The sequence below is a fragment of the Taudactylus pleione genome, unplaced genomic scaffold, assembly GCF_031769625.1.
Source record: "Taudactylus pleione unplaced genomic scaffold, aTauple2 ptg000473l, whole genome shotgun sequence".
In the NCBI taxonomy this organism is placed as follows: domain Eukaryota; kingdom Metazoa; phylum Chordata; class Amphibia; order Anura; family Myobatrachidae; genus Taudactylus; species Taudactylus pleione.
Window position 1 is genome coordinate 12,124,508 of NW_028284875.1, and position 27,659 is coordinate 12,152,166.

The 27,659-nt window shown below is 41.2% G+C and overlaps 2 protein-coding genes across 10 annotated transcripts in view; one reads left to right on the forward strand and one right to left on the reverse strand.

Annotated features, from left to right (window-relative positions):
* The window catches only part of PHF10 (PHD finger protein 10), a 103,170-nt gene extending 83,477 nt beyond the window's left edge, over nt 1-19,693 (forward strand). For all 5 annotated transcript variants that reach the window (XM_088448982.1, XM_088448984.1, XM_088448985.1 and 2 more), the window contains 2 exons: nt 5,262-5,450; nt 18,851-19,693. In XM_088448982.1, coding sequence (XP_088305108.1) covers nt 5,262-5,450; nt 18,851-18,936 — 275 coding nt within the window. In that variant the 3' untranslated portion in view covers nt 18,937-19,693. The remainder of the gene's footprint in view (nt 1-5,261; nt 5,451-18,850) is intronic.
* A 1,409-nt stretch (nt 19,694-21,102) lies between these two features.
* Nucleotides 21,103-27,420, reverse strand: CUNH6orf120 (chromosome unknown C6orf120 homolog). 5 transcript variants are annotated; one of them, XM_088448988.1, is made up of 2 exons: nt 27,309-27,420; nt 21,103-23,134 (listed from the first exon to the last, which is right to left on the reverse strand). In XM_088448988.1, exon 2 carries the CDS (start codon nt 23,128-23,130, stop codon nt 22,570-22,572), a length of 561 nt encoding a protein of 186 aa, XP_088305114.1. In that variant the 5' UTR covers nt 23,131-23,134; nt 27,309-27,420; the 3' UTR covers nt 21,103-22,569. The 5 variants fall into 5 exon arrangements, with proteins under 5 accessions (XP_088305114.1, XP_088305116.1, XP_088305113.1 ...); XM_088448990.1 differs by having other exon boundaries at nt 21,103-23,142; XM_088448987.1 differs by having other exon boundaries at nt 21,103-23,137; nt 27,309-27,419.
* Nucleotides 27,421-27,659: the final 239 nt, after the last annotated feature.

Here is a 27,659-nt window from a genome sequence, read left to right on the forward strand (position 1 = left end):
AGATTGGGAGAGGTCAAGGTAATTATCACAACTATTCTACAATTGGTTAACACCTTAGAGCCATTAATAAAGGATTTAATTCAATAATGGATCTAAAACAGGAGAACACATTATGCTGCAACATTTCGATGTGCCTCCTTTAATAGCGCTCTAATGTTCCACATATTATATATCTCCAGTGTTCAGTATACACCTCTACAGTGTAGATGGATATAAAAAAAGGATTCCCTGTTGCTGGTAGAGGGTAACATACAAATATTTTACTTTAAATTAATTGTCTTTATGACCCTATACTGTGATTAGACCTACCTTTACTCACCCATATAGGGAGAGCTAATGTGTAGATTGGAAAAGGTCAGGGTAATTATCACAACTATTATACAATTGGGTAACACCTTGAGCCTTTAATAAAGGATTTCATTCAAAAATGGAGGATATCCCTTTAGGTTCAAATCACATTTGTTATGAATTTCCAAGTAGCATTAGAAGTACAAAACAATTTTTGTCATGTACAAATGTAATATTAAAACCTATAAAATGTTTATTTGCTATTTACAGACAGTACATTTTGTATATAAAATTAATTGGATTGTTTGTCACTTTCTGTCCGGTTAAGCATTGGGACACCAATGAAACCAATGCGAGGTGGTCCAGCTGGACCCTGGCCAGGTTTTAGGGGGGTTAGGACCTCCCTTTGAAGTTTTGGTCCAAATCCATCCAGTGAAAAGCTCAGAACAGACTCACCGTGTCAAAGTTCTGCCCAGCGTACACCAGAGTGGTAACATTGATTCCCAGAAGACATAGTAGTAGGGGATGAGGACCCATTCGGACCTCCCGTTGGTATACGCTGGGCCTGACTTTGACCCGGGGACGCTGGGCAGAACTTTGACCCGGGGAGTCTGTTCTGGGCATTCCACTGGATGGATTTGGACCACATCACATAATAAAACTTAATAACTTAAATATTTAAACCCTGGCAATGCTAGATACTTCAGCTAGTTGAAAGAAGAAATTATTATTTAAAAAAGCATCAGTAAAATAACATCAGGCATAAAATCAAAATAAAAGTATCCTAGGAGTAAGCTATTTTATTCATCTTATGCGTTATTTGAGTATTATAGTAATGCCTGATGTTATTTTACTGATGCTGTTTTTTTTTTTTTTTTTTAATATTTCGTATATATTATTAACTAGCTGGGATACCCGGCGTTGCCTGGGCTAAAGACTGGACCCTGAAATACACCTGCAGCCTTTACTTGTTTACACTGTCCTCATCTATAACCCCATTCCATTGATTCTAAAAAAGACCCCACTGTTTGCTAACATGCATACAAACAGTGGTGTAACAACCGTGGCTGCAGAGGGTGCATCTGCTATGGTGCCTGAGCTGCCTCTGTGGTCCACTGCTATCCCTGCACACATGGTGGTCCAGTCCAGTCAGGGCCGCCAAGGGGGACCTGGGTGTCAGCAGTGTTGTTAGTGCCTGCCCACCAGTTGATTACAGCTGGTGCACTGGCAGGCAGCCATGGAGAGACAGTGCCGCCGGTCGCGAGTCAATCTGAGCACAGGGATTGGCTGTAATTAGCTGGCGACTCTGCCCCAAATCCACGCATGCTTGCTGCTGCTGGCACACAGGGGGATGCGAGAGGCTGCTGGTGGGACCACGGGGAGGTGAGTTGCTGGGGGACATAATGTGTATGGGGCACTACTATTGTGTGGAATAATGTGTTAAATGGGGCACTACTACTATGTGGCATAATCTGTAAAGGACATTACTGTGTAGTCTAATTGTAAGGGGCATTACTGTGTGGCATAATGTGTATAAGGGGTACTACTGTGTGGCATAACCTGAATGTGCTCTGTGGGGGGGCAATTGCATGTGGGTTTTTTTTTTTTCACCTCTGGCGGGGGGGGGGGGCTTTTAAGATCTTGCTATGTGGCCCACAAAGTTCAAGTTTCGCTCAAACACAGAGACTCCGGATTTAATATGCACTTGCATGAGTCATCAAGTTTGCTCAGACTGAGATTAAAAGGATAATTTTGTAGCTTTCTCTCAGGTTTATGGCAGACTGCCAATTTTCACTGGAGCCAGCCCCAAAACCTAATTTAAGTGTCCCCATTTTTAGGGATTGCGTAACAGTGTGTGGCCCTGACAAAGTTCAAACCTAGGCAAAAACCTAATCCTGGCCAAACTATACCACCATGCCAAAACTATGTCCGTGCATAAAGGACAAAGAAACGGACAGACACTTTCTCGCTTATTATATAGATTTACTGTCTGTAAATGGCGAAAACTGTTTTAATATTTCTTTTGCCCATGACAGAAAAAGTTTTGTACTTTTAATGCCACTTAGAAATTTATACTGTAAACCTAAAGGGATATCCTCCCTTATTGATTTAATCCTTTATTAATGGCTAAGGTATTACCCAATTGTATAAAAGCTGGGATAATTACTTTGGCCTTTACCAATCTACACATTATCCCTCCCTATATGGCTGAGTAAGGGTAGGTCTGATCATAGTATAGTGTCATAAGCTGGCCATACACCTGCACGACCAGCATACGTTCCGATTCACCATCCGACTCCCCGGAGCTCCCTGGCAGTCCCGGCAGCATATTTGTTGTTTTTCTTAGCACAGGATCTATTTTATGATCGATCCTGTGCCTCACGGGCTCATTAGGGAAACAGTGAAATGACTTGAATTGCCACACGATGGATCGCATGAACAAAATAAACGGCACGATCTGCACACGATAGGATGGAACATATTGGCTGCACATCTGAACATAAGATCCGATTTATAGGAGCTGCAGGAGCGCGCATCTGATCTTATCTTACTAAACTAATACACGATTTCCACAAGATCCATCATATGACTCGTCGAAATCGGCCCGAAATTGTGCAGGTGTATGGCCAGCAATAGAGACTGTTCATTTAAAGTAAAATATTTGTATGTTACCCTCTACCAGTGGCAGAGAATCCTTCTTTTTATATCTATCTACACTGTAGAGGTGTATACTGAACACTGGAGACATATATGAAACATTAGAGCGCTATCAAAGGAGGTACATCAGTGAGTAGCCTAAAATGTTGCAGCATAATGTGTCTTCCTGTTTTAGATCAGCAATACTGTAATCATGTCTATATTGTCGGATTATTTAAAGAAAAGTGGTTGTAAATGTTCAGAATTTACAGCCATATGCATTATTATGTACAGCATATCAAACTAAGTGATTTTTTTTTTTTTTTAAATATTTGTATTTACAGTAGAGGGGGTTCATAAGCCCCATTTCATTTGTGTATCTTAAAATGTTGCCAGTATACAAAAGTGGCATTATGTAAACTGGTATACAGAAAAAAGTGTTCTATCCCTTAGCATCCAGCCATCAGACATCTTTGTTGATTACAGCACCTTTTTCTTGTGCCACCATTTTCAAAAATCCCCTCCCCCCCACCACTATGGTATTTATGTGTAGTTATATTGTATCCAATGATACAGCTGCAAGAATTGGGTACGGGATGCCGGCGCTCAGGATTCCTGTTGTCAAAATCCTGGCGCCGGCATCCTGACAGGTTAAGGATACGACACTTGTCAGTCAGTATCCTAACCCTCCCACTCTCCTTACCCCTAACCCTCCTGTCCTGGTGCGTGCCTAAACCTAACCTCCCACATAGTACCTAACCTCCCCCACCCCACACCCTAAACCTAATCTCCCCCCCCCCCCCCTTAGTGCCTAACCCTAACCCACCACCTAACACCAGGATTTACCATCGGGCGGGATGCCAGTGTCGGGATTCCGGCATGGCATTCTAAATGCCGGCATTCCGACTGTCGGGATTGGGCCCAGATCCCCATCTGGACACCTGTTTTAAGTACTGTGCTGAGAAGTCCTTGAAGAAAAGAAAAATACATAAGTGCTTGTTATAAGTTGGTATTTTACATAATTTAGCTCCTACTTGTACTGAGTAGGTTTAGTAGCCGTTTAAATGGGCATACATGAGAGGTAGTTCTGTACTGAATGAGGCTGGTTCTTACAACTGTTTCACGCCATCATTCTCTTAATGCTTTTCTGGGGAGGTCTCAAAACAAGTAGGATTCAATGTAGAGCTGCATTACAGAAACAGTGGGGGAGCCTCATCGATTGTAGCATAGGTTCAGTATACAAAGCAGACTGATTGTGATCTATTCTGCTGTACATCTCAATTAATTAGCTATACTGGACACTGATCTTCTTTTATGTCATTATTAACTGCCACACTGTGCAAGCAGTGCTAGTGATGACCATTTGTATATACAGCAGCGGTAGTAATGCTTGGTGATATCCCAGCTGTACCCGTAATGCACTTTAATAAAACATCAGCAGTAGTAATGCCCAGTAACAAATCAGGATTTTTAGCAATACACTGTATTATGCCAGTAATTACAGAAACTAAATTCTACCCATAGTTGTGTAGTGCCCAGAAATAAACCACAAGTAGAAGTAGTGTCCAAAGAGCCAGCTGTTTTTAGTAGTCCCCATTAACATGTATGCCTTAATGCTTTGGAATAAGCTCACAGTAATTATCTCGCTGCCTCTGCTGCTGTGCCTTTTTCTTCTCTTTGACATGGCACGGCTGTTGCGCTGCCATCTACTAATGGTCACTGCATGTGGACCATTAGAAGCTAATGGAAAGCATGTAACATAATACATGATGATGTGAGACTGGTGGCATGCAGGCAGCACTACTACAGGTTTCACCCTCCTGCAATTCTCCCTCATTCTAAATGCAGGAAGTTAAACATTTTCATAATAAAGATCAATATTAAAAATAATCTTGTATGTACTCTCAACCAGTGCTCATGCATGAGCCTCAAGTCCGCTGTATGGGCAACTGTGAGAGAATTGGTCCAACCTCTGTAGCAAGTATAATGCAATTAAGCTGAACCATAAATTCACAGAATATGGAATCAGTGTAAAGTCCAAATTTATGGAATTAGTAGAAAGTTAGTAAAAAAAAAAAAATTTCATTGAAGTATAACCCTTCTTGAACATGCGGGAACTGTGTTTAAGAAGGCAACCAATAGGTAGAAGCTTATCATTTTATGATTGTTCCTGATCATAAATGCTAATTGGTTGCTATTGCCAACTTCGCCACTTGCTCTTTCACCACTCTTTACAAAACTTGATACATCTCCCCCTATGTTACATACTAGAGACTGTCCCTCTGTTCTTGCAGTATAAAATATACTTTCATCTTAAACGATCTTGTTTTTCTTAGGTCACCCTTCATGTTTGGATATGTCACCAGAGCTAGTTGCAGTAATAAAGAAATATCCTTGGCAATGTATGGAGTGTAAAACATGTATTATATGTGGGCAGCCTCACCATGAAGAGGAGATGATGTTCTGTGACCACTGTGACCGTGGCTACCATACCTTCTGTGTTGGTCTTGGTGCACTTCCATCAGGTTTGTGTTTTTGTTTCCAAAGACATTTGTTATGTTTTTTTTTTTTTTTTTACCCCATCTGAAAAAACTTGTGCGGTGGTGTCTGTAAAGAAATATTCACTTGGGGCTACTATTGGTAAAATTACACCTTACTGCAAGAGCAGAGGGTGTATCTAGGCAAAATATTTAATGTTTCAGTGTCCATTGTGGCCTTGTATATAAAACTATAGCATATTCTATATAGCAATTGTTTCAAAGTTAAGGTATAATAGTATGGGGACATTGCCTTAATGAATGGGATAATAATAAAACTTTTGGTAATACTAGGGGCAGGTACAAACATGGGGGTAAATGTAATAGGCTGAGGCTTTGAGATATCGGGGAATCCCGTATGAGACTGCACAATGTTTTAAAGTAGCAGTCTTGTAATAGGCAAAATCAAACTGGTTTTGCCTACTAAATGACTGCCACTTTAAAACATTGGGCAGTCTCATACAGGATTCCCCGATATCTCAAAGGCGCAGCCTATTACATTTACCCCATGAAGTTTGCTTTAATGTTAGTGCCTCATAAGATTTGGTATACCATATTAGACTATTTTACTACATTGAGGCAATATTTGTTTTTATTTTGTCTAAGTGCATTTAAGTAAACTAATCAAGCGTCTCATTAAAGGATATGCTACTCTTTGAATCAAAGGATATCTGGTCTTCGTAGGAAACCAGAAAGCTATGATGTAAGCCTATTTAGGACCCCTTTTTATGCAAGCTACATTTACTAGGACGTTTTTAAGATTGGGTTATATTTTTTGTAGAGACAGAGGGCTTCATTCAGAGGCGGCCGTACGGTCTACGACCGCACGGCCGCCTCGATGTTTGTCCAGTGCGCATGCGCACGAGGGAGCCGGCTCCTTCGTGCACATGCGTGAGACCCGCTACGACCGACAGCGCCGGTCATAGCGGGTCTCTTTCCAAAGGGGGCGAGCTGTCGATGTTGATTGACAGCTCGCCCCGTTTGGAAGGCGGGCCGGGGGGGGTGGCAGCCCAAACGGAGGCGTTCCCATGGGATGTCAGTGATGTCAGTGGAGAGTTTCCGGCTCTGACAGAGCCAGAAGCTCTCCAGGGGCTTACGACAAGTGAGACCCTACCCTAGGGTCTCGTCGTAAGCCCCGATGGTCGCGATGGTCTATGACCATCGCGACCATCACCCTAGCGGTCGTTAGAGCTGTGGGTGTAAACCCACAGCCTAACGACCGAAACAGAGGCGGGTGGTCAGGATGCAAGTGGCTGCCCAGTTTCTGAACGACCGCTTGCATCCTCCAACCGCCTCTGAATGAGGGCCAGAGATGCATGATATTTTTGCGCCATTATGACAAAGATCAGAACTGATATAAAAAAACAAACTATAATTGAACTTCAGAAAACATCAGAACCTTTAGCCATAGTAAAATGTGGGTGAGTTTTGTAAAACAACAAAGGAACAAAAATAAAAATTTTCACTGCGCTGGTGTGAATAAATATAAAGATAATTGTCCCACTCTTAAACCAATGGACTGTGAAAATAAATTTGTATAAAAGGATTATAAAAATATATATACAGCTCAATACAGGTTTTAAAAAAAAAAAAAAAAAACAGCCTCACTTGCGCGTATGAGTTGTTCCTTCAGTAGTTAATGTCACATGTGTCCAAAATGTTCCAATGTAGGTAATCCACAGTACATGAAAATTATAAGAAAAGTACAATAGGGTAATAGTGTCACTTCCTGGGTACACTCCACCGCAAGGTAGTGTAACACAAAAAGAAGAAAGGTGAACGGGGATCCACTCCCAGCTTCCAGGGTGGATCCCCGTTCACCTTTCTTCTTTTTGTGTTGCAACCTTTGCTGCTTTGAGGTGCAGCACCATTGTGTTTAATTATTATTTTTTATCAATACAAATGTTATTTCACAAAGTCAGTATTCAGTTAACTGTTAGTACATATGCTACAGTAAATATGTATCAGTAATTAATGGCAACAAAGTAAACCGGTTACCTTATGTAGTTAAATGTTGGTGAAGTAGTCCAGGAAGTTTAGTGAATTGATAGTAAAGTGCAGGTTGTTAACAGTGTTTATGGAACTTAGCTGTATTTATTACTGGACTAGCTGTTTATTCCAGATAATACTTGAGTCGTTCTTGGCTTTGCAGCCATCAGTTGGATCCCCAAGATATTGTGCAGGCACACCTCTTATCTACATCAATGAAGTATCATATGTCACATAATGTGATGTACATCCGTACAAGGGGAACAAGGTGGAGTGCACAGTTCCACTTATCAGATGGAACCTTTGTATTCCATCTAATAATGCACTGCGGACACCAGAATACTTGCTAGATACCTCAGGATCCAAGTGACCATTATGGTGCAGCCTCCTTTCCCTCTTACATGTGTCCACATACACCTATCCTCAAATCCTACCAAATAGCCCACACCGCGGAATATGCTACTTGACTGTGCCAAAATACTAATCCTAAGTGCCTAGTACACTATAAGTAAACAAGATGCAAAATTGAGGATAAAGTATGCAGTCTGTATAATGGGGCCCATACATCATGATGAATTGCCCCAGTTCCACTTTATGCCTTTGTTGGGTGATGAGGGACATCCAAAATGTTGGAAATCCTTGATTCACTATCCTGACCAAAAAATGATTGGGATTGGCGAGTCAGTGATTTTTAACATGGTGTTTTTCCCTGATCCGCCGACTAATTGCCGATCATTGATGTCCGCAAATTATCTGATCAGCGCTGGGGCAAAAGACAGGTCCGATCAGTGTGACCTGCTCCATGCATCATTATACTTCATTTGTGACTTTTTTTTACCATTTCCTTTGTTCCAAAAAACGAAACCTAAGTACCTAATTTACTAACGAAATCGCAAAACTGAGGAAAAGGTAGCATAAAGAAGGAAAAAGCAAAACTGAGGAAAAGGTAGCACAAAGAAGGAAAAAGCAAAACTGAGGAAAAAATAGCACAATGAAGGAAAAGGCAAAACTGAGGAAAAGGTAGCACAATGAAGGAAAAGGCAAAACTGAGGAAAAGGTAGCACAAAGAAGGAAAAAGCAAAACTGAGGAAAAGGTAGCACAAAGAAGGAAAAAGCAAAACTGAGGAAAAGGTAGCACAAAGAAGGAAAAAGCAAAACTGAGGAAAAGGTAGCACAAAGAAGGAAAAAGCAAAACTGAGGAAAAGGTAGCACAATGAAGGAAAAGGCAAAACTGAGGAAAAGGTAGCACAAAGAAGGAAAAAGCAAAACTGAGGAAAAGGTAGCACAAAGAAGGAAAAAGCAAAACTGAGGAAAAGGTAGCACAAAGAAGGAAAAAACAAAACTGAGGAGAAAATACGCAGCACGGGAATCGCTCCAGTGTCTCGTGCCATATGAAACAAAAGGGATAGATGTATGAGGACACAACATCTGAACTTACCCAGTGGATGCCTGATAAATACATTTTTACTTACCAGAGTCATTGCAGTGCTGGAGACAAGTTGGTCCTCTACAGTTTACATGCTGAACATGAGTCGGACTTCTTAGCATAGGAGTGAAAACCTATCTGTACTGCAAGGTAGTAGTTACTTAATTAGCATTTGTTTGTTAAATAGATTTACATTTTTCCTCCATAGCAAACTTACACATGTAATTTTTATTCTAATATATTTGTATAGCACCATCCTCTCATCCATCTCTCCACAAAAGTATTTGAATGATTTGAATGATTCACATCATTCCCTGATCCATTGTTGTTTCAAATCTATGACTTGTAATATACATAATCAGTAGGCAGTGTATTATTCCTTATGATACATATGTTTTCCTTGAAAAAACACTTGTATTTATTAGAGAAAGAGGAACTCTCCATTTATACAGTAATATAAGGTAATTTAAAAAGCGTCACTTGTGTATTTTAGAAATATACATGTTGGTTGTGTACTCTATGCCACAAATAAGAGTGGTCCCCTATTGGTCGTTCAGCCCACATGTATTCTGTGAGTATAGTATGCGATAAATACTCAAGGTGAATTTCAAGATGACTTTTTATCTAACCTATTTTGTGATTTGCACCATTTACATTGAATGTGTATCTTGAGATTGGATATTGTGTGTAGAATGTATTTACATTAAGGAAAACTAAATCATCCATACATCTACCCTTTGAATAAGCTTGAAGTTAATAAAGTCTATCTTGCATAGCTTTACTACTTAATGATAGATTTTTGACTCTTCATGATTTGAGTTTTTGGCTAATGGTACACCATCATTGAGTATGGGTTCCGAGACATGTATTTATTTGACAAAAAATTAGGAACAGCATGATGTTGTTGTTTTCTGTCATTTTTGTTTTGTTTTTGGAAGCAACATTCATACCATATTAGAGCAATGGGGATAGTAGATCTAGGTCTCATCTGCATTTTTAAATTCTCTTAATATATAAAAACAAATGTCCTGACTGACTCATCAACGCCCAGTCCAAACCCCTGTACCTAGAAACATGTAATTTGGGGAATATATTCCTTCCGTGACCTTAGCACCCACTATGCAGGGATTTTTCTAAATTCAACTCCAGCTGAAAAGGGGTAAAATGTTTCCTCTCGGCGGAGGTGATTGGGTGACAAAGTAACATGGCCCAAGTGCTCCGGGACTGTAAGATCATTGTCTGGGACGAGTGGTGGCTCCAAAGGTGGGGCTGCAGCACACTCCAATATTCAAATAGGGGAGCCACAGCAACTGCCAGTGTCACCGGCTGTGCCCGGGGGGTGGGTGTTCATACCATCACAGTACCCCTTTTGAGTTTAAGAGGCTGCAGTTCCCCCTCCAGGTCTGCTTTACAATGGCCATCAACAAGTCCCAGGGGCAGTCAGTGAAGGTGGCAGGGATTGACTTGAGGGAGGACTGCTTCTCACATGGGCACTTCTATGTGGCCTGCTCCATAGTGAGCTCTCTCAGCAGCCTGGTGATGCCAACACCTCAGGAGAGAAACACCAATGTGGTTTACAAAGATATCCTTCAGTAGAGAACAGAGAGGTTTACACACGTCTTCTAACCCACCTTCAATTGCTTCATATAAAAATAGTTTTTAAACTTAATTTATTTAAATGGATACTACCACGCTCTGTTACCCCAAAGGCATAGATGAACTAAGCATATGTTAAGTATTAATGGGATGTAGGGAATGGAAATGGTAAATATAGTAGAAGTCTACACGGGTGAAACCGGGCACATCAACTAGTTGGTATTAAGAATTTGATTGTAGCTAAGATATCAAATATCATTGGTTCTCTTTATATTGCTTGTGTGAGGTTTAGCAGAGAACTGAACACTAGTGCGGCTTGTCTCTTGTATGAACTAAATGAAATGGTTCCCTCTTATGCAGCGTACGGTTTGTCATCTCCCGTTTTTGCATTGGCTCATACTATTGCATCTATAATTTTTTTGTCTTTATTTTTACTCTCTTTGTTTTTATATGTACATATTTAAACTCTTCAATAACAGTACGCACAAAAAAAGCATTAAATGGTTTCAGCAGTACACAGAGGTCTTCTTCAGGGGATCCAGTCACATAGGCGACATTCATACCAAAACCACATTGTCAACATGTCGACATCCTCAGATAGTCGACATGTTCACAATATTCACATCTGAAATGTCGCCATTCCACGATTGGGGTTAGGTGCTGCCAGGGGTGTAAAGCGGAGTACGCACTATACAATTATCGGCCCGATCAGGCAATTATTGGATGATTGCTCTGGTTTTTATGTAATGTGCATGCATGATGGATTTGCAGAAACGCAGGCAAAAACAGGACAGAAACCCTATGCTCTGATTATCTGATCGTTCACAATTCCTAATCTGTTGGCCACAATGATATTACGATAGCATATAGTGTGTGGGCATTTATGATAATGTGGCCATATTTCCCTATTATTATTATCATTATTATTATTATTACCTCAACATCCTTGTGAGCGTATATATCCAAAATCACTGTGGTGAACGATTGATGTGCCAGAAAATCGGCAGGTGTTAACAAAAAAAAACAACCCAAAACACTGTGTGTAGCACCGATATTGGGAGCTTACACTGGCAGAAAAATCGTCCCGTATATCGGCTCGATCAGAAAATCACGCTAGTGTGTGGCCATTTTAAGGGTTAGGCTGTGGGGGGCAGTTAGGATTAGGCACTAGGGGGAGGGTTAGAGATTGGGGTAAAATACTCACTGGAATGCCGCTCTGGTGGAAGTGCTGTTCACATGTCTGATGGAACCTGGAAGGAGACGCTGCTACCACTGGGACCAGATAAGTGATCGCTGAGCCACCAGGGACGTTAGAGTGAAATTATTTCATGTCGACATGTCACCCGTGTAGACATGGTGAATGTCAACTGAAGCATGTCAACATGAGAACTTTTGACCTAACATACCACACGCCTGCACCAGAAGACCAGAAAGAAAAAGCTGCTGTATTCTGTATGCATATCACCAAATTTTCCTCAACTGCTTTAATGCTGGCCATACGGTGAAAGATTTTCCCAGGCAATGTGACAAACGAGCAATGTTCTGACCGTTCTGAGAGATCTAGTAATTTTACAGTTACCGACCATTTATTTATTTTCTTGGTGGTGCAGAGGGGAGATTTGCGTACATTTCTGAATTGGGTAACAACCAACAATGGATGAGACCCTTTCGACGCTCAATTATCCAGTGGCTAATTGACCGGCCCAATCCTTTCATCAAGGATCAACAATAAGACATAATATAGTGTATGTCAGTCAACTCTCTGAATCAGGCCCTAAATAAACCAATCCACCTCATACCAGCAGAAACCTCCAATTCATTTAATTTTCTAAAACTTTTTAGCTCACTGCAAATTTCTCCCAGATTTCTACATACTCTTGTACTAATTTGACAATCCCACATCTTAATCACACTTTAAAATACAGCCCTTGATCAAATGGCTCTAGCTAATATCTCTTTTTAACGTTAAATGCAAATCTCAGCTATAGCACATAATGGAAGCATGCTGCCATAAAGCAAAACTTCACTGGCGGGAAAGTTTCCTACTTCTGAATAATTCCTCCGGTAGACTGCCATTTACCACACCCTGGCCATGCATGCTCTTCACACTGCAAAAATAACTAAACTTCCAATCTCTCATCTCTTAAGGGGGGTAAATTTACTAGAGATTGGTTTTGTGGGATTTAAAATCAATGGCTATCACCGCGGATTGACAGAGGTTTTAACTTAAAAATACAGCATTTACCAAACGTTGGTTTGACCTTCTAAAAATAAATGGCCATTAATTCCCCTGCTGCCATCCCACTGTAAATCCAGCTGGATTTTAAAGTGCAGGCGTATATATTTAAAATAATTAAAAAAAAAGCAGAAAATCATTAAATTGAAAAATATAAAGCTATAGGGTCTGCTAGTGGAAAAATCGAGGGAACAAAGCTCAAGGTGCCCTCAGTTTTCCATGAAACAGCACTTGCTTTACCTACCGGCTGGTGGAATCATAGGGGGGAGACCCACAGTACTCATGGTATTCCCATCATGACTACAACTAGCCATAGGTTAGTTGGCTCTAGGACTGGGTAAATAACCATACCCACAGACACCGCAGTCACTATTTTATTACTTCCAAATCAGTCAGAGCTTGGCAACTCCCACACGCTGACAGGTCAGATCGCTTCCATTCATTCCTCTGGCAAAGTCAGATTGTGACATAATTTGCGATAGGCTTCCAATGGAATTGGATGAAAGATGAGTGAGTAATAAAATACAGTAGACAAATCTGTTCAGTGGTATGGATTAACCCGCCTGTCAGAGGTAGGACATTTATCTGGGTGGGATTTTGTTGGGTTCTAAACCTGCTGCTTAGGAAATATGTGGGATTGCATCAGGGCCGGACTGGGACTAAAAATAGGCCCTGGCATTTACAGCACACAGGTCCACCTCGCAGTGGCTCCTGGCATAGACTCCTCCCCTTACTATTCCTGACTCCTCCCACTTAGTAATTATATTTGTAAGAGTATAGACTATCAGAACACCATACAAGTGAACATCATTCTCTGTATTAAAATACAGAGCACATCCTGCCCTAGTCAGACATTTGGTATTTGGTTGGTTCTGTTAGGTAAAGATGGAATTTCATTGGTGGAGGTCACTCACAAAGATAAGGGAAGGCATTTCCCAATTGAACAAGCGTAGCAGTTGTAGAGGATTAGATGGTGTCTCTGTAGGAATTTTTTTACGGCAGGGGTGCTGAACGCAGAGGATGACACATCTGTGCACACGAAAGCATAAAAAGTATACATATTGGTTCCCTGTGTACATAAAGAGCATTGGTGCCCTCATCCACAATTGAAGTAAGGAGAGTGCGTGCTGAAAAAAAACCTGATGTATTCTTGCTGGGAAGGGGCAAGACCACACAATAGTACCCCACATTTAAATTATGCTACACATTGGTGTCCCTTGCTCATATTTCACAGCACAGAGGAGCCCCTTATTCATGTTACGTCACACAGGAGTGCTCTTTCTACATGATGCCAAAACACTAATGCCCCCAGAACACATGATGCCAAAACAGTAATGCCCCCAGAACACATCATGCCAAAACAGTAATGCCCCCAGAACACATCATGCCAAAATAGTAATGACCCGCGCCCCAACAACTCACCTCCCCCCAGGGAGACCTCTTCCGTTCCGTGTGCTGATGACTGCCCATCCTCCTACGGCCGCCGCCGGTCTCCTCATGCCAATGCCACCCGCACCGGGAGAGCTGAAAGATCTGACTAGACTGCGTTCTCTGCTCCTCGCGCTAGTGTGCGGCCACATCATAATGTCACAACATGGCTGCACATGAACCTCCACCCGGTGAATATAGGTGAAACTAGACATTTGGTAATAGGTGGTCCCAATTCCAACCCTTAGGGCCACCCCACAATTCACATTATGCCAAATAACAGTCCCCAAAATTCACAAATCAAATAGCAGTCCCCACAATTCACATTATGCTGAAGTTAGTGCCCACAATTCACATTATGCCAAAGAGTAGTGCCCACAATTCACATTGTCTAACCGTAGTCCCCACAATTCACATTATACCAAAGAATAGTCCCCATAATTCACATTATGACAATTAGTAGTGCTCTAAATTCATTTTGTGCCAAACATTAGGGACCTCAATTTATTTTATGCCAAACACTAGGATCCCCAATTTATCTTATGCCAAACAATATTGATCCCAGTTAAATTTTTTTTACAAACAGTAGGGCCCCCAAATCATTTTATTAAACAATAGGGCCCCTTATTCATTGTATTACAAATATTAGTGACCCAAAATCATTCTATGGCAAGCAGGAGTGCCCCCAGTTACTATTATTCAAAAAAAGTACTTCCTTCATTCATATTTTGAAAACCACTAGTACTGACATTTAATTTTATGCCACACCAAGTGCCTCCAGCTCATTTTATGCGAGCCACACAGATGGAAGTGCTTCCTGATCCCTCAGGGTAAAGCTGTGCATTGCAAGCCTTACAGGTCTAAAACAAAAAGAGGTTACATTATTATATAAATTATAAATAATATCACAATAAAGTAATATACATGAGAACGCTATGATATAATCAATATTTATTAGAGTACATATTACTCTAGACAGCAATTGCCAATAGTAAAAAATAAAAATAAAGTGCACATACTATTTTAAATTACTATTGAGTTTTATTGGCTATGTGCACTTTATTTTTATTTTTTACTATTGACAATTGCTGTCTAGACTAGTAATATATGCTCTAATATATATTGATTATATCATAGCGCTCTCATGTATATTACTTTATTGTGATATTATTTGCTATCTTTGTGTGTGGGGTGCCCCCAAACGCTCCCTTTTGAGAGCTGCTGTACTAGCTGTTTATAATTATCCCTAGAAGATTGCGCCTGATATGTGATCTTCGGAGCATATATAGTTTGTTTATATAAATTATGTCTACCTGCTGCAATCTGAGATATTTTACATTTTAAAGAGACCGATCTATTAACCAAGAAATCTAAAGAAACATGTCATAATAAACAGAAGTCCACCATCCACATTGTTTTTGTATGTGGCATTCCGTATGGCCTTCGATGATGAAGTATTGAACTCACTGCGAGGGCTACTTAAGTATCCAACTCGCAGTGGGGGATAGATTACACCGGAGCAATTCATCATTGCGCCAGTGAGGGGACAACTGCTCCGAAAAGCAGCTGCCCCCTCGGTTAGTATCGCAGCTACAGATGTAACTGCGTTACTTACCTCTTCCCCGGCCCGGCTGCACATGCGTGACCCGAGGTCAAGCATGCGCACAGCCATCGGGGAGGTGGCGGAGAGATCCGCTCGGATCCCTCTTTGCATCCCGGAACTCCTTCCCATAGAAAGGAGCAGGGCTACGAGAGCAAGCATTGTCTGAAGATGGCACTTGTTCTCGGCAGCAAACTCCGAATACTTTCAGTTTTCGGAGTTTGCTGAATACAAAGGGAGTCCTATTGGACCTCTGATGATGATTGGCCCGGTAACTTAGCATTTCGCATGGTTACTGGTCCATTTATCGTTTCATGAATAGGCCCCTATTCCCCATTAGCCGTCCTGTGCCAGATGAGCCCCAGGGAAACAGATCAAGACTTATTTCTTACCCAGTTTGATCGGACTAAGTGAATGAACAGAAAAGCATGACCAATGGGCACAGACCCAGTCTGGGCATTATGATATTATGCCATGGCACACTCAGAAAAAAGTATCACCAGGGGATTTGAGCACTGAATAACTTCTAGACTGGGAAAAAGTCAGACTCCAGCGCAACAGCCACAAGACATACCACGCACATTGTGGGCCTTAATCAACGGGTTTTATCATTCACGAGTATGATAATGGTGTTCCAGCCAATCAGCTCCCAACTGTCATCTGTTTGGAGGAGAAGGTCAAAGCCACCACTTCCTTTCAGAAGAGAGATGGCCCCGAGCCAGCACAACATCCACCCCCTGCCGGGGAGTTAATGCCACACAATTGTCAGTCCACATGGTCTAAGTAGAGAGCAAGTCTCCCTGTGATTGGAGGAGATCCAGGGTGATGTCATGATTGCTATGATAGGTAGGGAGGAGACAGGGAGAGAAAGGCAATGTGGAGTGAAAGACACTTGGGGGAGAGACATGAAAGAGAAATGGGGAGATAGAGACTAGAGGTACAGAGAGATATGAGTGGAGGGGCAGAGAGGGCAAAAACCCTTTGCAATAGCTAGTGATCCAGCAAATGGGTCCAAAATACTAGTATGATAATCCCATGTATCAGTGTGTATTCCTCCTCCTATAGCACTGTACAGTCACCTCTACTGTAAATAAAAATAACCCCAATTTTTGTGTATGATGGGTTAATTAAATTAATACCGCCTCTCTTAACTATCCCTGCCAGTCTGCAGTCTCCCCAGAGTATCACTTACCAGCCTTTCTAATGCTAGTGCTCAAAGCCCCCCTTAAAAAAAAAAAAATCTGTAAATTTTTTTTGTGTGTACTAAATAAAAATACACCTTACCTGTATGGTGATTTCTCTACAATAGGTGACCTCTGAATAAATTGATCCTGCTTGGAGAGTGTCTTCAGTCGGTATTCATTATTCATGTTGGAGATCACATGGTCCAGAAAATGCCTGTTTGTGTAGGAATGTAACCAATGTCATCATCATACAAGAGACTCCTTCCTTACTGTGTCACTCCAGCTCCCTATGTCTTTCCAGTCACATGTACCCTCCAGCCCCCTCCGTCACTCCAGCCACATGTCTCCCCTCGAGCCCCCTGTCACTCCAGCCACATCCCCCGTGGGAATACATATGTTACACCGCCGACCGCATGGCCGGCGTTTCAAATCCCGGCAGCGCCAGCCCAACGTGGAAGGAAATCCCGATCGTACGAAAGGTAAGTATTTCCTAACCTAATCTAGCCCCAAACCCTCTTTTAGGGTGCCTAACCCTCCCTCCCCCTAGCCTAAACCTAACCTCCGAGGGGGTGCCTAACGCTAAGTCCCCCCCCCCCCCTGCGTGGCTGTCCGCGCCCGGCATCCCTTCGATCGGGCGCCAGTCTCCCGGCGTAGGTTAATTAACCCTAGCCGGGATTCTGTAGTGGAGATGCATCATAAACGCATACCCCCCCCCGTGTGTCCCCACTAGCTCCCTCTGTCACACAAGCCACATGTGTCCACTACAGCCCCCTTTGTCACTCCAGCCACATGCCCTGTGTGTCCCCTCCAGTTCTGTAATTCCAGTCACCTACCCTATGTGTCCCCTCCAGCCCGATCAGTCACTTTAGCCACATGCCCCATGTCTCCCTTCCAACCCCCTCTGTCACTTTAGCCACATGCCCCCTCCAGCCCTCTGTCACTCCAGTCCAGCCACATGCCCCATGATTTTCCAAGGCATGGGAGGCAGAGCTTATAGGAAGGCTTGCCCTGCTTCCTCATCTCGGTCTGGGCCAGCGGCGGTGAGTACACAAAAATGCCACACTTTTCTTGCCCATCTGCAGTGGAATGATGTCACGACGCGGCCGCATCATGACTTAATTCTGCAATGACGCTGCTGCCTGAGCAGCAGTGCAGTGCCGCCCGGGAGGCAAGGCTGCCGGGCGGGTCTGCGGACATCTAGGCCGGCCCTTCGCCCGATGGCCAGTCTGGCCCTGGGTTCTATACTTTAGAATAGAAATCACCTTTGGTGTTTTGGCACATTAAAAGTACGATCTCTTGATGAGTGATTGTGGTGGTTTTGTTCTCAGTGAATTGTTGGCATGCAATTTCACCAGGACTTCAAACTTGCCGCTTAGTAAACCCCCCCCCCACGCTATCATTCCGGGGGGGGCGGGCCTAATCCTAACCACCCCCTTCCCCGGCTTATCTTCATACTTAACCGCCGTCTGGACATTTGGGATTCTGTCGGTCGGGATGCCGGCATCCTGATGTCCACAGACATATCGGCATTATGCCAGTTCGGCGGAATTTCGACTTCCGACAACCTGTCCGCTGGCATAACTGCATCCCAGACAGACCAATTTTTTTTTTATGTTCTTTTCATTACATTTAACTTGTTATTCAATTCTGTGTAGGAACTTTCTGTAAATAGAGGCTACCCCCTTGTATGAAAAATTTGTTCAAAGTTTTTTTTTTTTTTTTTAAGTTCTCTATATGAAAGCATTTAACAATGTTGTTAAAAAAAATTTTTTATAGATTCATAAAAAAAATTCTGTGAAGTTTAATATTACTGAACATTCATAGAAAAATATACTGTGTAAATGATATAAATGAAAGGGAAAACATTCCTTGGCATGTGTGTATTTAAAATAAAAATTAATCAAACGTGTATATTTGTTTCTTTCTAAGGTCGCTGGATATGTGACTGCTGTCAGAATGTCCCACCCACACCAAAAAAAGGAGTCAAAAGAGGCAAAAACAGTAAAGAGGGATAAACTATTTAGTCATTCTCAGATGTTGAAGATTGCACAAGCCTTTTAAAATGGTGCTATACAACTAAATACTATTGCGTGGTCTATGGAAAGATCACAAATATGTACCACTTTTTTCAGTTTTTCACCAAATAAAAATATTTTGGAATTTTACGCAATTTTCCTGGCATCCTGGGACTTTGAAATGAAAGCATTTCTTGTTTGTAGCTTTTATTATGCTTTTTTTTTTTTTATAAATCGATGTTTGTTTGTTTTTAAATATACCTCATACAAATGGGTTTATAGACAGACCGAACTAACCGTATGTGTGCACTGATAATTTCCCATATGCTGCAAACTTAAAGAAATAATTAAATTAAATTTCAATTATTTTCTTGTAAATAACTAGTCAAAAGTGCTAACATTCTTTGTTAAAGTAGTTTTGGGTTGTACACACTGCACAAGCAGATCTACCTAGAGTTCTGGAAATCTCAAAAGTACAGCTAAGTCTTATGATTTGTGTGGCATGCTTGTTGCACCATGCCATTTTATTCTTGTGCACATAACTTGTGATTCATTGCTATTTTTTGCAAATATTGTAGAGTTTACCACCAATTTTTTTTATCTTAATATAAGCAAAACCTCAAAAGTTGTTTAAAGCCCAGACTCGACACACTGTGACATGATATTCACACTTCTGTCATCATTGATTTTTGTGAAACCAGGGGCCTTTAAATGGGACTTTATATATAAAAAAAATTAAATTGTTTGGTCTATGCTGCTTGGAAGTCGGTTATTTTATTTTTAAATATGGATTTAAAAATCAAATCATAAAAAGTTTTACTTGTCTTGTGAGTTTCTGTTTATTTTAGCTTGATCATACAGCAGCAAACTAAACAAATGTAATTAACAGTTGAGTCAAACAATTGTTAGCCAATCATTTTGCAAGTTCTGCATTCTCAAAACACAATCTGTTGCAATGAACATTTGATCAGGAAAACTATAGTTTTGGGCGCACACACAATGCATTATTGGGCTCATTCCATCAAAAACCTCCAACCTGGTCAACAAATCTGCCAGGCATCAGCCACAGTCCTTATTGTGTGTGTGTTTTGGTCTATGTAAAGGTGCGTATCCACTAATAGACGGAGAAACGAGAGCACGATTACGACATTGTAATCGTGCTGTCGTTTCTCAGTCTGTGATGTGCCTACACTGAACGTTCAGTGTAGGGACATCCATCTTCCCCGTACAAGCTGAACCTGACGTGATCGTCAGGTTGACCAGCATGGACAAGTGATGATAGATGTCAGAAACTACCAGCACGCGCATCGCTGGTCGTTTCAGACATAAATGTGCCTGATGCATGCACAATTTGCACGCGATTGAACAATAACGTCATCGTTCAATCACCTGCAAATCTCTCTTAGTGGATACGCACAGTAAGAGTGAACATAAGCTCTAGAAAATGATCTGTTTTGCTAACACAAATTTTACTAAATATATTTTGTCCCTCTTATGCCTCGGCAGGAAATAAGGGCATTGCATTTGTAATCTTGCTGTGGGCAATATTCTTAACAGAAAATAGCCATTTTTATTTTAGGAAATAGATTTGTGGCTTTCGGTACAACAGAGCGACACCAAAGTTAAATTCTAGTATTAAAAAAATACTTAAGGGATTGTGCATAAACTAACACCATTATGCAAAGCAGTTTAATCTCTTCACAAAGTTACTAGGGTGCACTGTAGGTGTTTAAGACATTGGTGTTACATACACAATAAGATGTGCATTTACCATCCATCCAGCTATTAAGTTTACAATAGCCTAGAGTTCGTAATTAGAGACATTTTTTATATATATATATATGTAGTAGCCGAGTGTGTATTATACTTGAGTGTTATTGGCTAAAAAAAAAAAAAGAGGATATTTTGAAAACTGGAATCATTGCAGTATATTTCAAACTACAGTAGTCCTAAATCATCCAGCCACCTGTAACTATGCAAAATCAAGTTATATATTAATGATGGCTAGAGATACGTGTGGGGGGAGGAATTCCAAGACTAGATAAAGACGTAGAAGCAAGATTTCAAAATACAGTAGTGGATTCTTTTTTGGATATTACAGTGTAAAGGTGAGAAAAAACACAACAGAACTTTCATGACCTTGAATACAAAAGAAGGAAAAATAAATCAGCAGCTGATAACATTTTATTCCCAAAGAATGTCACTACAAAAAGTTGTCTACCTACAGATACCAGTCTGTATTTAAAGTGTAATCTTTTACATAAAATATATTCTGAATGATCAATTTACATATGTGCACAAGGTAGTAAAAAATGTATACTGGTTAATAAAAGTAGTCCATGCTATGGTTTTTCCTCCTGCGTCATAGTAAGTTTATATGCAATACCTTCACAGTGTAAACAGTAGGACCAAATGGTCCCATAAAAATGTTTCTCAGCTATTCTTTAGTACAGTATTCTGCAGATTAAAACAACTGTTTTATTTATACATTGCTTCTCCTAACCCCCCCACTAATTTAGCACTTGGTGTATACTCTACACCAGTGGTTCCCAAACTGGGTGCCTCGGCGTACTTGCAAGGGAGCCTGGGGTTGGTGGTCCAGAAACAAAACAAAATGATTATGGTCTAGGTCATAGGAAAAACCAGTGTTGGTGGCTGCCAATCGTAACATATGTGAGCAACCAGAGCACAACCCTGTCCACCACAACATAGCTGAGACTAAGAATAACAGGTAAACACAGTTGACTTAATTGAATATTTTGTTGATAAATTTCTAAATAAAAACTTTTAGCCTAGGGGTGCTGTGGAAAAAATGCTGATACTCCAGGACGCCGTGATTCAAGAAAGTTTGGGAACCACTGCTCTACACGAAGGTGTTTAATATGTATGAAGGTAATGGCCATGACAAAATATTCTCTCCCCCAGTCTAATGCTTTTTATTATAGAATTACTGCGCTGCCATCCTTGCCCAGCTACCTTTTGCAGTATTAACACTATTTGGAATAGCAGCTCAAGACTCCTTTTGATTTCATTATGTCAAAGTACACTACTGAATAATACAGTACTGCTGTATGTGCTATGATATATAGCATAAAATATTGAGGCAGCACTTGGAAATGGTAGTGTCCAGATCACTCATACACTTTTTTTTTTTTTTTAATTAAGGGAAAGCTGAAGTCTTACACCCTACAATGGCCCAAGCCTCCCATCTGATTCAATAAACTGAAGACAATGGCATCAACGTTGTAATGGTGCTTACCCTTTGAGTCACTTATTCCCACCCTAATAAAACCACCCTTGCTAAAAATGCCCGTTTTATCCTGTGAGCAGCCTAAAGGGTTGTAGTTCATTGCCTGGACATATAATGACATCCCTATTAGGGGTGTTTTAGCCATAATATGCCCATAGTGACAGCTTGGCTTCTTATTTTTATGGCTTTCACCACATATGGTTGCTAATTATTTCAAGGCAGTTGGCTGCTAATCTGACATGCATTACAGAAATAGATGGGAAAGCTACTATGTAGTTTATATCCTGGACTTTGTCCTTTATTGTTAATGGAAAATTCCAGTTCTCATTACAAAGTACAAACTTCACTGAGTTTTGATGTAGCAAATACAAATATAATAGCACTTAGAAAAGAATCTCTAGAACTATTTTGAGAATCCCTATGAGTACAGTCCGTAGCATTGGTTCTTCTTCTTGAGATGCTTCGAGTGGGGCTTGTCTTTGCTGTTTGTGACTTGCCTCCAGTTGTTCTGGGTCATAGGAGGCTTCAGCAAAAGGGTCCTCTTGAACTGTTCGGTCATAATATACTTTAATTTCAAATTCACTCTCTATGTAAGATGGATGGCCATAGATTGCTATACCCACTGGGCGGTAAAAATGGTCTGGAACAACTATTATGTCCTGGCCACATGTTGTGGATTGTAGCTCATACTCGTCAAAACTGGGATTAAGTGTTGAATCAGAAACATAAATATCTGCATCGCCTCTCAAGCTCTTCATCTCCAGTATTATCTTTCCTTCCTGGTTAAGTCTGAGATAACTGTAGTTTCCGGACCCTATTTGTCCCTGGACCACATGGAGGAGCAGCCACTCGTTCGGTATCTCATCCTCTGTGAAACATTCTACGAGGGATAGAGTGGACAGTGCGAAAAGTGTCAGAAGGCTCTTTCCCCAGTGCGAAACCATCTCTCTACTGGACTTGACATGAACATCCCAAGGGAAATAAAAGAAAAAAAAAAAACTGTCATTCTTTAAATACAGATAGACATGAAAACAACAAAAATTAATACATATTTGTTCTTTACCACCAGTGTTTTCTAGGCAATTGATTTTTGCAGCCGATCTCCCGTCTAAAGTGACAGATCATCGGGGGAGCGATATTCAATTGTTTTCGGCGCCCATGCCTTTTTGCGCATGTTGTGCCCAAAAGCACCGGGTTTTGACGCATAAAGCAACTAAACTCATGCAAAGTCTGTGTTAGGACCGGAGTTTTCGCGGATCTCTGCTTGCCATCTTAGGAGGGAATAAGCAGAAGTCTGTGTGCATGCAGCATTCGGGCCTGATCGGAGCAACATTTGGGCGCCCATTACTAACAGCCAAAATCAATTGAATTCCCACATAGTAGTATATTTACTAAGTGTCAAATTGCTTTTTGGCGTGTTTAAGTCCAAATTATAAAACGGCAATAATATTAAAAGCAAAACATGCCATGTTTTGTGTTTAATATAATTGCTGTTTTAAATTTATGCTAAAACAGCTTAGTGCATTTATACTACAGGTTGAGTCTCCCATATCCAAAATGCTTGGGACCAGGGGCATTTCGGATAATGGAATATTCCGTATTTTGGAATAATTGCATACCATAATGAAATATCTTGGGAATGGGACCCCAATATACACACAGAATGCATTTATGTGTTATATACACCTTATACACACAGCCTGCAGGTAATTTTATACAATATTTTCAATAATTTTCTGGCTCAAGCAAAGTTAGTGTACAGAAATGAAATTCATTTATGTTTCATAAACACCTTATACACACAGCCTGAAGGTAATTTTATACAATATTTTGAATAATTTGTGCCTTAGACAAAGTTTGTGTACATTGAACCATCAAAAATCAAAGGTTTCATTATCTCAGTCATGCCAAAATTATTCCGTATTTCGGAATATTTGGATATGGGAGACTCAACCTGTATAGAGTTCGCTGAGGTGAAACCACGCACTGCACAAATCCATGATCAGAATACAATTCCATTAAATTTTAAACCTTCGTCGGGTACATGTAGTAAAAACAGTGTCCTGTACAGAACGAGTGCAGTGTTCCAATATAAAATAGCGTTATTTAAGGGTAAACAACAAACTAATGAAACATAACATATACATTAAGGGTTGCCAGACTATAAAATGGATCTGTGGGGACAAAAGAAATAGAAATGCATGGAATCCATCTTACATACCAAACATCCCGGCCTTCAAATAAAAAAAAACAAAAAACTTCAACTGGACACACCCTATAAATCAGCAGTGAATGGATCTGCATAATTTTCCTCATTTAAGACTTACAATTGTCTGTTAATGTTTAATTGGGAGATGGTGTAAAATTACTATCAAAGGTTACAGTGTCACCCTAGCAGTTTTGCAAACTAGAAGGAGCCATAAGGCCCCCATATACCTGCTGACAGGTCACACGATCGGCTTGGAAATGCCGACCGGCAGCCATCGATGTTCCGTGATCCGTCAGAGGGTCGGTGAAATTCACCATGTTAAATTTCACCGATGTGCAAATCAGTCATATTTTGATTGTGATCGGCAAATCAGTGAACATGTTGGATTTCACCGATCCTGCAATTGAATGGGGAATGCTTTGTTACATCTGAACACTAAAGGTGGGTACACACCTAAAAGATATCTGCAGATCGACTGATCAGCAGATGATGGTCGTTCATACATACTGAACAACCATTATCTGCCAACTGGCCGGGGGTCCCATCGCGCCCCCCTCCTCGCAGCCTCTGCAGCAAGTGTATGGGCGGTTGCCCGACCGCTCGTACACAGTACGGCGAGCAGTTATATCTGCCATCGGCTGTGCCGCAAAGCCGACGCGATATATCGACCAGTGTGTTCCCAGCATAAAAAGACCCCCACACGGAGCGATATAGCAGCTGATCCGACGGATTGGAACAATATCGCTGCTATATTGTTCCGTGTGTGGGTATGATATCGGCCAGTTCACACTCCCATGGGATCGTACATCACTCCTCCAGATCTTTCATGCTGCACAAGAGATCTGGAGAAGCGATGTACGAGGGGGAAGCGGCATATCGGGAGGTCAGGCAGCGGATCGCTCTGTGTGTGGGGACCGCCCCATGCAACGGCCGACACATCGCCAGGCCGGTTTAGGAGCAGAAGTTCTACTCGCTTTGACAATCAGGAGTACGTAAAAAAATATATATATATATCTGTAATGGGGTGTGGGTACAGACATCCAGGTGCCAATTAGACATATAGTAAAAGCATTGTCCTTGGAATCTTTACCCCCATGTGTCACAGTAACACTGTGACATTATCATTGGTGTTTCCTGCAAAAAAATATATTTTCAAATTAGTGAAATCCAGATCATTTCTGATAAAGCACCTCTAATGTAAGTGATTATTATTGCTATGTGTGAATACAAACAACCCGGGACGAAATCCCGGATCCACGACCTTGCTCTTTACCAGGGTCGGGATAAGATCCTGCAAATTTCCGAATCTTAAGGCGGGTATCCACTACCCGATTAAACTGAGCGACTGAACAATAAAGACATAGTTATCGTTCAATAGCTGGTTAATCGGGCAGCTTAGTGCCAAAAATGACCAGCGATGTGTGCTCCTGCTGGTCGTTTTTGACATCTATCATCGCCCGAACATGCTGGTCAATCTGCTGATAACGACAGATTGGCCATGTTCAGGGATGAGGGACAGTGCCTTACACTGAACGACTGATCATTCAGTGTAGGCACAGCACAGACTGTGAAATAACTGACTGCACGATTACTATGTCGTAATCGTGCAGTCGTTTCAGTCTGCTAGTGGATACGCACCTTTAATCTGAAAGGGGTATTCGTGTTTTCTCTAGGCGCAGTGGGCTGATCAGTGAGGAGGGCATACCTGTATTTAAATTTTAAAGGACATAGTTTTAGATGTGATGTATATTACAGTAGCTGTATCGATACATCACGTTAAAATTTTGCCATTCAAAATTTAAATATATGCCCTCCTCACTGATCAGCTCCCTGCACCTAGAGTGAACACTAATTATGGTATTGCATGTATGTTTTATCAGTTACTAATTGATTCAAAATAAAGATGCAAAAAAAATAAAAAAGTATCTCTCTGTAATTATTAGAACATAGCACATCACTTCAAAACACTAAGAATGCATATGTGGACTATAGTTTAATTGTCAATCTAATGCTTTTTTTTTATTTTTTTATTGTAATGTGAAAAATGTTTATGTACAATTTATTCTATAGTCTTTTTATTTTGTTTAAAGCTCATTTAATGTGTTTTTTGTATATTATGGTGCCTGTACACATTTTAATAGCAATTCTATTCATTACAAATATTTTGATTTGCAAATTTTGGGGGTACAAATAAGACGAATGGGCTGGTGGAAGCATAAGCTATCCCGCGTGATAAGGGAGGAGTGTTCCCTATATGAATTCAGGCACTTTGCATCAAAGCTCCTGTGTGGTACAGCACAAATAGGGGTTTTAGGTTTTATTTTTGCACCAGAACACAGAGTGCCCCATAGAAATGTCAGAAAAGTATTTTCCCAACAGATTCAAAAGTTGGCAGAAACATACTTCATCATACCGAATAAACATTTGTAGTATTATGCAATACTTGTTTATCACTTGTTCAAAAGGTGTTAGCCTTGACTAGGAAAATAAAACATATAAAAAGCATAAACTATAGCAATGACACTGCCATAACTTAAATTCCATGCAGCTGTTTACACGCAGGAAGGTAGACTGACATACCCAGCACCTCAGCTTCTGTACCTGACGGCATACACTACTTTCTCACTGTTATGTAGGCTAGTGAGAATACTAGAGGCACTACAAAGCTCAGCAGCTCTCGCTGCCCGCACCACACACAGCGTGTAGACAAGTGGCAGGAGGCGTGTGCAGGGCCCGTGTAAACTCTCTCTTACCACCATGTCCTCGGATCCTGGATTAGGAGCCATGTTACAGGGGTAGTGTCTCCGGGTTAGGAGAACAGAGCATTGGTAGTGACAGCAGCAGCGTCACCGGGGGCAATGTTACCCCATAGCAGCAGCCGCCGCCGCCGCCACCAGTCAGAGACTCACTCACCGGAGAGGAGACTGCAGTTCCCCCAGCCCAGAGGCGAGCGCAGCCCGGCCCCCAGATCTACCACCAGCAGCACCTGAGAGTAGTGCAGGAAGCAGTAATGGGAGGAGGAGGAACAGGAAGTGCCTCATACATAAATAACTATTGTGGTGGTGGTGATGTTGGTGATTCCAGCCTGGCACCATCAGTGATAAATGACAGACAACAACCCATGCTGTTTACCCCTTGGCCTTAGGCCAATATGACGGGTGCAACTGCAAACGAGCTACCATACATTTAGAAAGGAAAATAAATCTCATTATAGGGCAGTGGTTCTCAAACTCGGTCCTCAGGACCTCACACAGGTCACCCAGC

Excerpts from the sequence above, each read along its gene's own strand:
- CUNH6orf120 (XM_088448989.1), bottom strand. The coding sequence starts at position 27,181 with ATGGCTCCTAATCCAGGATCCGAGGACATGGTG. Across the intron at positions 23,143-27,148 it reads CAGGATCCGAGGACATGGTG|TCCAGTAGAGAGATGGTTTC; the intron begins GTAAGAGAGAGT and ends GTTCATGTCAAG.